Source organism: Colobus angolensis, unplaced genomic scaffold (genome assembly GCF_000951035.1).
Source record: "Colobus angolensis palliatus isolate OR3802 unplaced genomic scaffold, Cang.pa_1.0 Scaffold48, whole genome shotgun sequence".
NCBI lineage: Eukaryota > Metazoa > Chordata > Mammalia > Primates > Cercopithecidae > Colobus > Colobus angolensis.
Window position 1 is genome coordinate 2,921,532 of NW_012118265.1, and position 13,132 is coordinate 2,934,663.

Sequence of the window (13,132 nt, forward strand, 5' to 3'; positions counted from 1 at the left end):
AAGAAAGAAAGAAAGAAAGAAAGAAAGAAAGGAGTGTGTGTTTGTGTACACAAACAAATGTAGAACATTTGTTCAAACACTAAGGAAGAAGATAGAATGGGAGAGTTTTATACCATAACAAAGGGAGCCTTTTATAGGTAAAAAGAATAAAGAATGAGACCTAAAAAGGTTAAGCAGATCTCAGGAGATTATAATTATATCTATCATTTCTGATAGTGCTGGCACTAGTGCCTGACTTCCAAGACTGAGGTTATTGAGGGTTTCATTTGTTTGTCTACTCATCTTCAGATCTCCTTTCTGAAAAAGCTGAGAAAACAGATGGAATTGAAAGACTTAGAACTATAAAGATGTCAATTCTGCCTACATGTCCCTTAACGTGTAATCCTATTCCAATAAAAATACACACACATACAGGAACTAATGATGCCTACTGCAGAACACAGTAGGTTGTCAGCATATATTGTTTCCCTTCCATTTCTCCTTCTGTGCCTTTGTTCACCAGTTTTCCATTCCCAGAATTCTCTGCCTTGGCTTCCCTGGTGTTACCTCACCACTCTCACCACTAAGCCCCCAAATGATCTTTCTCTCCTGATCTTTATTAGCATTAACTTTGTGCTAAATACATAGTAGTATATAAGCTTTATGGAGGCAGAGGCCATGATTTCAATTCCTTCTTATGCTCATAGCACCAAATAGATCCGTGTACAAGGAGAGGGCCACCAACTCCTCTCCATTTTGGTTCATCTTCACTTTTTCACTTGTTTTCTTTAAGTCACTCTACTATTAAAAATCTTCCTATGGCTTCTATTGTATAGGATAAACTCCAACTCTGACTCGAAGCATACAAACCTTTTCAAGGATTGCTCTCCATCTACCTTATTTGGTCTCAACTCCCACCTTATTGCCCTCACACTCTCGCTCTCCAGGGCCATGAACCTTCTTGTCACTCCTGTTTTAATATTCTGTGCGTTCAAGTAGGCTGTCTCTTTTACCTGAAATGCCTGGGAAATTCCTTGGTGAATAAGTCTCAGACATCGGGACCTATTTGCGACTGTTCACACCTCTTTTCCTTCTCTACCTTGAGCTCCTATAACTCTTTGTCCCATAATGTATGGCCCCAATTAAACCATGGGATTGAGTTTTCTTCATCCTTGTTTTTCCTATGCCTATTTAGTGCCTTCAACATGCCAGGAGCTCAGCAAGTCTTACTGACAATTGAATTAATAGACTCTCTCTCTCTCTCTCTCTGCTGGTTGGTTGGTACTGGTGACTCAGAATGTTGGGGGATGTCAAAGAAAGAAAGTCTTAAGAATTCTATATTCTTTGGTTCCCTCAGGAGAAACCAAATCTGCCTTAGGGTCAGGGCCCCCAGACCCACCCGACTCTCTCCAACTATGAGAAACACCGCTAGATGCCTGGAAATATTGGTGAGAGGCTATTTTAGGAGAAAATGCTAATAATTTCCCAGATTAATGCTTACAATTGTCTTTTTTATAAATCCCTTGCCCTCACCCAGGGCCCCACACTCAAAGGAGCCCCACGTTTGGTATAATGCTCTGCTGCCACCATCTTGAGCAAGGGGCCCCATATTTTTATTTTTCACTAGGTCCTGCAAATTATGTAGCTCATCCTGCCAATGAGTACGTGATACATACTTCCCAACATTTCCTGATTTTACAGTTTTTGTTGCTGTTGTTGTTTTGTTTTGTTTTTTGTTTTTGTTTTTGTTTTTGAGACCAAGTCTCGCTCTGTCACCAACCTAGAGTGCAGTGGCCTGATCTCGGCTCACTGCAAGCTCCGCCTCCCGGGTTCACGCTATTCTCCTGCCTTGGCCACCTGAGTAGCTGGGACTACAGGCGCCCGCCACCACTAATTTTTTGTATTTTAGTAGAGACAGGGTTTTACCATGTTGGCCAGGTTGGTCTTGATCTCCTGACCTCGTGATTCGCCCACCTCTGCCTCCCAAAGTGCTGGGGCTACAGGCGTGAGCCACCACGCACCTGGCCCATTGGACAGTTTTAACACTGAAATTCCTGAGTCTGGAAAAGCCCTCAGGCCCGGGGAAACCAGGAGAGTTGTCATCCTTCTTCTGGTCCTCAAACTGCAAACCAATGTGCCATGCATTACTTTGACCTAATGACTTACAAGCAGAAAGGCTTATTATGAGACATAAGCCTCCCCGGCATACTCTATCTGTGACCCCTACAAATAAATATTTCTAAACACAACTCTGCTAATTACAGTTCAAGGTTTTATCAACTCAAACTTTTAAGTTACAAGAAACCTATTTCAAAAAGCAGTAGGAAAAGGTGGCAGAGTCTAGGTCAGTGAAAGAGTTCCAGCAAGCCTATGAGCCACTGGGGATTCAGTCATTATTTATCTAAATTTCTGATTAGGAATGAGGTTGGTAAATTAGTTACCACCCAGTTTCATCTTCTATAAACTTTCGATTCACATTATTGAGCCATATTTCTATTGGGCTGTTTGTTTTTTTCTATTGGTTTATAAGAGTTTGTTGCATATTCTACACCATCATACCTGGCTAATTTTTGTATATTTTTGTAGAGACAAGGTCTCACTATGTTACCCAGGCTGGTCTCAAACTACTGGGCTCAAGCAATGCTCCCGCCTCAGCCTCCCAAAGTGCCAGGATTATGGGCATAAGCCATCGTGTCCAGCGAGAATTCTGTATTTTTGATGGTCTTGTCAAATCTGTGAGGGTGTTGGGAGGAAAATGTAATTAAAATATATATATATATATTTAAAGGTATATTTTTTATTTTTTAAAGGTATATACACATATACATATATATATGTAAAAACCTCAGTGGACTTTGTAAATAAAGTGGAAACCAGAATTCTGCAAACATTTAGAATGTTGAAGGCCAGGCACATGAGCCAAGAAATTGTTTGCCTACAGATTTTTCTTTCTTTCATTTCTACCAGGAGGGTTACATAAGCCTATCTTCAGTACTACCCAAAACCCCCAGTGAAAGGAACATAGACAAATAATGAAAAGCCAAAGGCTCCAGTGGAAGTTCAATTGTCTTTATTTTTCTTATACAGAATCAGAGAAGTAAAAACCAGTACCAAACTCCAGGTAAAATGGTTTGATCTGATCGATTTGGCTGCATACTTTTGGTACGCATAACATTCTAAACTTAAAATAGAAATCTTTATATTACAAAACATAGAAGTAAAATTTTAAAAAGTTAAAGTACTAGCACATATATGTGTTAGGAAAATGGTCTCTGTCAATTGCCCATTCTCCCAATTAAATTAACCTACGATTTCCTTTTTCTAACAGCTTATTTTTTTCATAAAAGTTGTACTTTAAGAAGTTACTTTCTAATTACGTCATGAGAACACATCTTGTAATTAGCAACACTTCTGTCATTCTAGATCACTTCTTCTGCAGAGACCTTTTCAACCAACTTGGCATAAGCCAGCACAATCAAATTTTCACTGTTTTACCTGCTTCCTGTATATGGTGTAATCAGTGAAAGAAATGGCATTTCACATCCTAAATAATATGGTGAAACACTGTCTAAAAATTACTTAGATTTAACAGAATTGCAATTAGGTTTTGACAATATATTTACTTCAAAACAAAATATCAGGAAATATCAGGAAAAAATATCTTGAAAGAAAGATCTCTGAAATTATTTTTCATTTGATATGCCTTTTCAGTGACAAAATTTGGGGGTGAAATGAAGATGTTTAGTGATTGATTTAGTACTAAAAAGACTAGTACTAAAAAGACTAAAGACAGTTGTCTTATAATAAGAAATATAGTATAAATAGCACCTTATCAAGAATTCTGCAGGAGTTTTAACACTTACAATAATAGGAAATAGCCATTAAAAAGTTGCTCTAACTTTAGACTTCTAACTTTAGTGTTCTTTAACAAAGGCCATATTTTGTGGCCTTAAAAACAAAAATATTATATCTGGCTTTATCTATTAGTAAACACAAAGGGTCCATATTTCATTCTGAAAAAAATATTTATTATATTCATTCATAAATGTTCTAACTAATTTAACTAAAAAAAAACTTCTAGTATTTTCTAATGCCATAAGCTTACTAGAAAATTACTTCTAAAAATTGGTAATATAAATCATCAATGATTTAACTACTTAAAAAAAGAGGGGTATCTGTTTCTCTTACATTTAATAACCTGAAAATGAGTCTATAAAAATATTTTTTAAAAATACAGTAACACTGCTGAGTTTTGTTAGGTCCCTTGTTTTTTAATTAATTAATTATTTATTTATTTTAAGCAAGAATGTACAACTCTTTTTGCAATTTTTTGCTAACAAAAGACAAAAAGAAATAGTGCTCCCTTCAATTTAGTAGCAATAAAATCATCTACCTTCATCTCTCTCAGAGGGCTTAGGGAGAGTGAAAGGAATTAGAGGAACATAAACCATGGGTCCTTCAGGAAAAAGAAGTCACTTCATAGTGATGGAGGCAACAGCAGGCTACGCTCTTGTCTGCCTGCGTGCTCAGCATCAGCGTGCCCTGCCCCTCCTCCTCCCACATAAGGTGCACCAAAACCTTCTTTTCTTCTACCACAGAGTCTTCCGGTATAAAGGTGGTAACAGAAAATAGTTGCTTTGTCCTTTTGGGGCATCTCTTGCATCTCCTACTTGTTTGGCTTTTGGAGTACTATAACTCGTCTCTTTCCATTTCACAACTAGTATCCTTTCCACGATATTCCATAACTTCGCTACTTCATCTCTGACCTTTTCACTTGCCTTCTTTCCAACATGATCCAATGTACTCTGTACATGTATATTCCGGTAGATCAAAAGGAATCTTATTTAAGATCCCCAACAAATAAGTCCCCCATGGAAATTGAAAGTGTCCTCTCAGAGACTCAAATTATTAATGTCTTTCAAAAAAGATTAAATTCATAGATTATAAATAATACTAGTTTGAAATATTAAACAGTTGAGGACTTCATTGGCAATGCAGGCAGACTGCATGCCAGTTGAACATGATGCTCTTTCAGTCCTTAAAAGCTAATAAAAAATGGTTTTGGTTACATAAGAGGTATTGAATACATATTTCATGCCTTTTTATACCAACTGTAGCAAACAGGGTTAGGATAATATACTTAGGAATCAATTTTACTGAATTCAGAAACATGTATCTCCACCATACACCCTCAAAGGGCATTTGTTTTTTTACACGTCAGTCAGAGATCTGCTTCATCCTTCAGTTTCATAGATAGAATTATTTTAAATACTTGAAATCTAGAAAGCAAACCTGACAAGGCTTCAGAATTTAAAAAGCAGCAGCTCACTGTGTGTGGTATGCTATCAGATTGAAATCTATGTTGTCCTGATGTTTTCAGAGTTATTCCAAAAGACAAAAATACAGTTGCCACTGATTTATCAAAAACATTTAGCTACCTTTTATCATCAGCTACAAAATTACAGTGCTTTATAAAATAAACATTAAGGCCCGGCCCAGTGGCTCATGCCAGTAATCCCAGCACTTTGGGAGGCTGAGATGGGTGGGATGACCTGAGATCAGGAGTTTGAGACCAGCCTGACCATGACGGTGAAACCCCATCTCTACTAAAAATACAAAAAATTAGCTGGGCGTGGTGTCGGGTGCCTGTAATCCCAGCTACTCGGGAGGCCGAGGCAGGAGAATTGCTTGAACCCGGAAAGTGGAGGTTGCAGTGAGCCAAGATCGTGCCATTGCATTCCAGCCTGGGCAACAAGAGCAAAACTCCATCTCAAAAACAAACAAACAAACAAAACCCACCATCAAATTCTAAGCTGCAATTTTTTTAAATCCCAAGTTGTAATATTTCAAAACCTTTTGTTTGAATAAAATGCTCACAATTAGTACCAAACTGGTCTCTTTCACAAGATCTATAGTGTAAGAACTGTGACTAATGCTGCTGCTGCTACTCTCCTGCTGGAGGGACTAAGTTGTCTAGATGCTCTGCAGTAAAATAACAAAGGATAAGCTACAATAGGACTGTGTGCCTTTGTAAATACAGACTAATAAGAACCATCAGAGCCAGCACGGATTCAAAATTACATTGTATTCCATACAGTAGAATTTTACTATCCATACAATGATTTTTAAAGCTCAAGTTAAATAGTTTTTAAAGCATTTGGTACTACTGTCATCAATACAGTTTTTGAAACTGTAAATCAGGTCTGATTTTGTGCACATTTCCTGGACCACGCTGCTCTCAGAATTAACTGCCTGTGGTCAGCTTTTCATGGTTTAAAATCAATTCGTGTATAAATTTCAATTAACTCTCATAAAGCTTAGCCATGGGGCAGCAGAGAAGAAAGAGAAAAGTATTCTGCATAATCAATCCTGCAGACACAATTCTGTATAATCTGTCGCAAGAATGCAGGCTTGCAGAAAACGAAAATATAGTATTTATTTATGTTTAACTTAAGTTACTCTCAATCAAAACCAGTCAATGATTAAACTGGCAACATAAAAAGGAGGGAGCACGAGTCATGGAGGCAGAAAGTGGTGCACCTGCAGACTTGCTCTGCTCCATCACTTTTTCCAAGAGGCCCAGGAAATGTAAGGTCATGGCTACATCCAAGTTGCAATGGTAGTGATTACAGCCAGGTTAGAAAGGGCTCACTTTTGTTCAGAGCAGACTCTACATCATTGAACAGAGGGATCAGGTCTTCAGATTCCAAAGTTCCTAAGTCAACGTTTGTTCCTGGAAGACAGTCAAGGAAATCAGGGAAACGGGTCTGTTGGGGGTTGATGTTCATAGGTGTTTGTCCTGCGTTTTCTCCTATAACAGAATGAAAAGAAACCATTTTAATTCCTTCTTTTAGGCTCTTGAAGGAGGAACAGTTCAAATATTAACACAACACTCGCCTTCATGTCTTCAATTACCACATTATTGACTCTTACTCATAGGAGGTACAGAGATGTAGAAGAAATAGAAAATTATTTCTGGATAGATGTGGTCCAGAATGGAAAAGGCCAAGGAGATGAGAAAGGAGCATGTGAAAGGCACTGTTGATCTGATCTATGATCTGTGCCTTCCCATGACAAAGGTGTGAAGAACTGTTTTACAAAAGAGTAGAGAGGCCCTGTCTGTAATAAACACGTTATTACAGAACTATAATCGACAGGTTTCATTGTAAACTTGTGTTTACCCATACCATCCTTCTTTATGTTCAAAGAGAATGATGTGAAGCTTATTTTAACCAGGTAAACAAAAAGTTGTCTTCATTGATGACTTTAGGCATTATTTATAAAGGAAGTTCTGCAGACGTTCTCCCTCTTTCTGTTAATACCTACACCCTACAACTATCTACCTTTCTCACAAGCATATGAGCCACAATACATATAAGCATGCTAAGACTTTGAGTCTTCGAGTAAAGAAATATTTTGCTGTGCAGAAGCTCTTTAGTTTTAATTAGATCCCATTTGTCAATTTTGGCTTTTGTTGCCATTGCTTTTGGTGTTTTAGACATGAAGTCCTTGCCCATGCCTATGTCCTGAATGGTATTGCCTAGGTTTTCTTCTAGGGTTTTTATGGTTTTAGGTCTAACATTTAAGTCTCTAATCCATCTTGAATTAATTTTTGTATAAGGTGTAAGGAAGGGATCCAGTTTCAGCTTTCTATTTATGGCTAGCCAGTTCACATGTACCCTAGAACATAAAGTATAATAAAAAAAAAAAAAGAAAGAAAGAAAAAAACTTTAGTGCATATCGGAAAAAAAAAAAAAAAAGAAATCTTTTGTTTTCTTTAAGCCACTATTTCCTAAACCCATTTAATCACCTAAACCTATTTTGGCAGTATGTGTATCCTAATAAAATTAAAGTTCTTACAGAACACAGGTGAGAAAATGCTGTACTAGAGGAAAAGTAGGTGTCTGAGATACGACATGAAGAATATAGGTTCTTTATGTGTAATAGCATGGGACAGAATGCACTACTGACTTTTGTGTCATTAGATCGAGCTTTGTGGCTGTGTAAGCTTAGACACACTTAACTTGCTTGATTCTCAGTTTACCCATCTGGAAATTGGGATTATAAGCGCCTTCTACAAAAATTGGAGTAAAGTGCCATACAGTGTCTGCCACACATCCGTGGCTCTAGGTGTCATTGACATATACAAAGTTATATACATACAAAATATGATAAACGTTGATTGTCCTGAGAGAAAGAAAAACCTAGGTCTTCAGCCACTATTAATTATACAATATCATAACAACAGGTTAATTAAAACAGTCCCAAACAATTTTCTGAGGAGATAAGAAAAATTGAGAAGCATTGATGCTTCTCAAAATTGAAGAAAAATTGAGAAGCATCAATGCTTCTCAAAAATTGAGAAGCATTGATAACTAAGGCCAGCTTCCACCATAACGTCATTTTTTAAAAACGTGTTAAATTATCTTTTGTGTGTTACAAGTGCAGTAGCCTTACTGAAAAGTGTGCAGGGAAGTTTCACTATTTTAAGCAAAGCTGCAGAAAGTTCACTTTAGCAATCTGTGTTTTCCAAGGAGAAAAATTATATCCTTCCAAATGATGAAGGAACCATAATCCAATTTGGATTTTGGTGATAGCAGAACACAATGGCTTTTCTAGAAGTCACAAAATATCAATGACTCCTGGGTAATATTTTACAGTATTTTCATTGCTAAGGGCAGTAATCCGAAAAATTAAATCAAATTCAACAATATGACCTCAATACAGTGTTACTGACATTGAAAAACAACATAAAATAAAAAACAAAATCCAAAATAACTTTCTTCTACTTACTAGAGTGTAACAGATAAAAATGAGGCTCTACAAAGTATCTGTTCTAAAAAACTATCTGATCTGAAGTGCTGGATGTCTTTTTTTCTCTTCATCTCCAGTTAGAATCATTCATTTCTACTCATTTCCCACTTTAACTTTCAAATACTCAAAATATAATTTTTAGCCAAGCAAAATCTGTTTTAAAGTATTCCTAGGCCAGGTATGGTGGCCCATGCCTTTAATCCCAGCACTTTGGGAGGCTGAAGTGGGAGGATCACCTGAGGTCAGGAGTTCAAGAACAGCCTTGCCAACATGGTGAAACCCTGTCTCTACTAAAAATACAAAAAACCAACAGCAACAAGAAAACAAAACAGTGCCAGGCATGGTGGCACACCCCTGTAATCCCAGCTACTCAGGAGGCTAAGGCCCGAGACTCATTTGAACCCAGGAGATGGAGGTTATAATGAGCTGAGATCACACCACTGCACTCCCACCTGGGTGACAGAATGAGACCCTGTCTCAAAAAAAAAAAAAAAAAAAATTCCTCTTATCCTTTCTTCTCAGGATTAAAGGCATGAGGATATTGGCTAAGCTTCTTCATTAAGGTTAACAATCTTAAAATAGAAGCAGCTCTGCAATCTCATAGTAATCTTTCTGGTCTTTGCAGTTTATCCACTTAGAAAGTGGAAGAGACAAACATAAGGCAATTCTTTTTTTTTTTTTCAGATGGAGTTTCACTCTTGTTGGCCAGGCTAGAGTGCAATGGCACAATCTCAGCTCACTGCAACCTCTGCCTCCCAGGTTCAAGCAATTCTCCTGCCTCAGCCTCCCGAGTAGCTGGAATTACAGGCATGTGCCATCACACCCAGCTAATTTTGTATTCTTAGTAGAGATGAGATTTCTCCATGCTGGTCAGGCTGGTCTTGAACTCCCAACCTCAGGTGATCCACCCGCCTCGGCCTCCCAAAGTGCTGGGATTACAGGCGTGAGCCACTGTGCCCAGCCACAAGGCAATTCTTAAAAGGGTGTGATTACTGCAGAATATTCTGGAAGGATGGATGATTTCCCAGCTTTTGCTCATGTTATTCCTTTTACTGGATCTTTGCACCAAGCCCAGCTGTTGTTTCCATGTATGTTTTGCAAATGGAGTGCTCAGCTGGCTCATTTCCCTTCAGCATGTGGCCAGCACATGGTCCACGGCCTGACAGATCTTTCCTAGCCACATCTGAGCTCTGCCTGCCCCCACAGCTTTCACTCATCTTGTTACTGTATAATTACATTTCTCCCCTTGAGAAGATTTATGTCCAGTTCCTACAAAGACTTCACAGAGGTGGCCCCACACTCAATGAGTTGACTCTCACTTAACCAGGTTAACCTGGCACTCTGACATTATCAAGTCCATTGTGTGCGTGACATCAGCCTTCTTACTGGAGAAGAGCACTTTAAGCTGGGCTCTGTGATCTCATGACTCACAGAGTTGTGAGGACAACTCTGCCGTGAGCACATCACTCCCACTTTATGGGTGAGAAATCTGAGGCTCACGGAGGCTATGTAACTTACCCAAAGGCGCTACTAGGAATGGAGAAGCAAGGATTCAGTTCAGGCTGCCTGTTGGCTGAAACTATGTTCTTTTCAGGACATCATTTAATTCCACATTATGGCTTCAAAATAAAACATTCCCTACTTACCCACTTGAGGTTATTTTAAAGAGACATAGAGTAGAATCCATCCTCTTTTATGGTTTTGTTTTTTTGAATGCCAAACTTAGATTTAGATCTCCTGAACTTTTTTCCTTAACTTTGCTTTTTATCCTTACTGGCTTCCCAGTGTTTAGAAGATGATAGTAAACAATTATTAAACATAGGAAGGAGCCACTTTCTAAGGCTATTCCAAAGACAGTAAAATAAATCTCACACTCAAAAAACAGAGAGAGACAGAGAGAGAGAGAGAGAGATAAAGGGGTAGGGGGTTGTCGGCGGGGATGGGGAGGAGAACTGTAGTAATAAACTTGTGACTCCTCACAAGACAGTCTTTGCAATCTTCTCAACACAAAGACGACAACCTACATGAAAGACACCCGGGGAGGAGCTTTAATTTACTGCATTTGTAACACACCTGGCTATGAGTTTGACTCTTGGTCTTTCCAACAATTTAGATTCACAACACAAAGAGGAGCCATGTAAGAGTGGAGTGTAAAAAACCACAGGCACTATGGCAAACAATTTGGGGGAAGCAATTTTTTATTTTCAATACAAAACAATTATTTTTCTATCATCAATGATAATGGAGGAGGAACTTGCATGAATAACTCCAAATAGTGGGCACCCTGCTGTCATTCATTTTTGGTTCTAGAATATCTTCTGTGAGTTTATGACTTTCAGAATTAAGTCTAGATAAGGCTAATAAGACTAATTTCAGTGTCTGCAATTATAAGTCTCACTCCTTGAGAAAAGGAGAAAAAGAAAGGTAATCAGGAAGCCTGCTGAGGCTGGACCTGAAGGATGCACAGGCTGCGGGACAAGGTAAAAGTAACCCTGACTCTCTTCTCTTTAATTGCTGAGGGAGGATGTCGTTACCATGTTGAAACTTGGAACTGACAATTTTGAATCCTCTGAGCTGCTCAACATTCCAAATGCACACTGCCAATTGCTTTTCAAATGCAGTGAATGACATGAAAAAATTTGGGTACTGGAACTATAAACCAGTGTCACTTTCCAGGAGAAAGGGTGGCCCATATACTACAACTGAAAACTAGAACAGCATGAACACCCCACTGTGGAAGCATGGCAAAGCAGACAGTGGTGTCTTGATGCAATTGTGAGGAAGGGACTATATGGAGCAAAGATGAATTTAAAAAAAAAAAAACAACACAGAATTTAAAATCCTGTGCCCAGATGTAAAACTATACTTGTATAATCTATGAGGAAGGGGCTACAGTTTATTAATAGTGCCTGGGGGTTCAGTGGCTTTTCAGTTGTTATTTGATGTTGTTATTGAGATTGAGTGTTTCTGGTTGGATTTTAAAATTGAGATGACCGTACTCGCTTTGGCAGCACATATACTAAAACTGGAATGATAAGCATGGCCCCTGCACGAGAATGACATGTAAATTGATGAAGCATTCCATTTTTTTTTCAACATTTTTATGAACACTGGGGACTACTGGGAGTAGGGAGGAACAAGGGGTGAAAAACAAACTATTGGGTACTATGCTCACTACCTGGGTGACGAGAGCAATTATATCGCAAACCCCAGCATCACAAAACATAACCATGTAGCAAATCTGCACGTGTACCCCCAAATATAAAATAAAAGTTGAAATGATAAAAATAAGAGAAAAGAAAAATAAAATTGAGATGACCGAAGAGAACATTTAAAAAACACAAGCCCACTGTTATTGCTTGCAGGCTTTGATCCTACCTGTATCCATCTCATCCACGTTGCTGAGGAAGTCCTCCGGAGTTGTGGGGACACTGTAGCACCCTAACCCCAGACCACTGTCAGTGCTCTGCTCCCTCGAATGATATGGCCCTCTGCAGAGCAAAAGATGAAGAAACTTCAATGCGAGCCCACTAAATAAATCTCAAAATTAAAACACAGTCACAAAAGCTTTAAACTAGTATAGTTGTGCCATTCTGCCCAACTTTCCAGGTTGCGGAGGAAGGGAAGTTTTAATTTTGAAATACATATCCTCATGAAAATGAAAGTAATCAGGTGTGGCCATTCACAGTGAATTGACATTGATTTCCTTTTCACCTCAAAATAATCATTTAAACACTCTTCGACATACAGAGTATGACACCATTTATGTAAAACTTAAAAAACAAAACAGAAAACAATGCAGAATATTGCTTACGGATATATACACTAAAGGTAGGAAGAGGTATAAAAGTCTGTGTGATGGACACACACCAGTTTCTGAACAGTGGTTACCACTGGGGACAGAAGGGAAAAGAAATGAGATTTCAGTGGTGGGGGGGATGGATTCAAATATTAATTGTAATATTTTATTTATTAAAAAATAAGGTTAAATGAAAATATGGCAAATCTGGGTAGCAGGTACATGGGTAATTCACATTATTCTTTGTACTTCTCTGTATTTCAAATACTTTAAAATCAACAACTTGAATATTATTTCAGCTACTGTTTGTTTTTATCTCTATCTTTAATAATGTTCATAATTGTATTTGTTTGTTTGCCAGATGTCTCTGCAAGGGCAAAAGAAAAGGCATAGGACATACAGAATTGCCTTTTTTATCTGATTTAAAAACTACTTCTGCTCATGAAGATATTTCTGGCTAAATTCTCTTTCCTTTTTGCTCCTTTGTTTTAATTGCTTTTTAAATTGTGAAATTATTTTAAACTCACATAGGAGACACAG

General features: G+C 38.1%; 1 protein-coding gene across 3 annotated transcripts in view; it reads right to left on the minus strand.

The window, feature by feature from the left end:
* Positions 1-3,032: 3,032 nt before the first annotated feature.
* Positions 3,033-13,132, minus strand: part of WWTR1 (WW domain containing transcription regulator 1) — a 154,424-nt gene continuing 144,324 nt past the window's right edge. For all 3 annotated transcript variants that reach the window (XM_011958940.1, XM_011958938.1, XM_011958939.1), the window contains exons 6-7: positions 12,172-12,284; positions 3,033-6,790 (exon numbers count right to left, since the gene is read on the minus strand). In XM_011958940.1, coding sequence (XP_011814330.1) covers positions 6,606-6,790; positions 12,172-12,284 — 298 coding nt within the window. In that variant the 3' untranslated portion in view covers positions 3,033-6,605. The remainder of the gene's footprint in view (positions 6,791-12,171; positions 12,285-13,132) is intronic.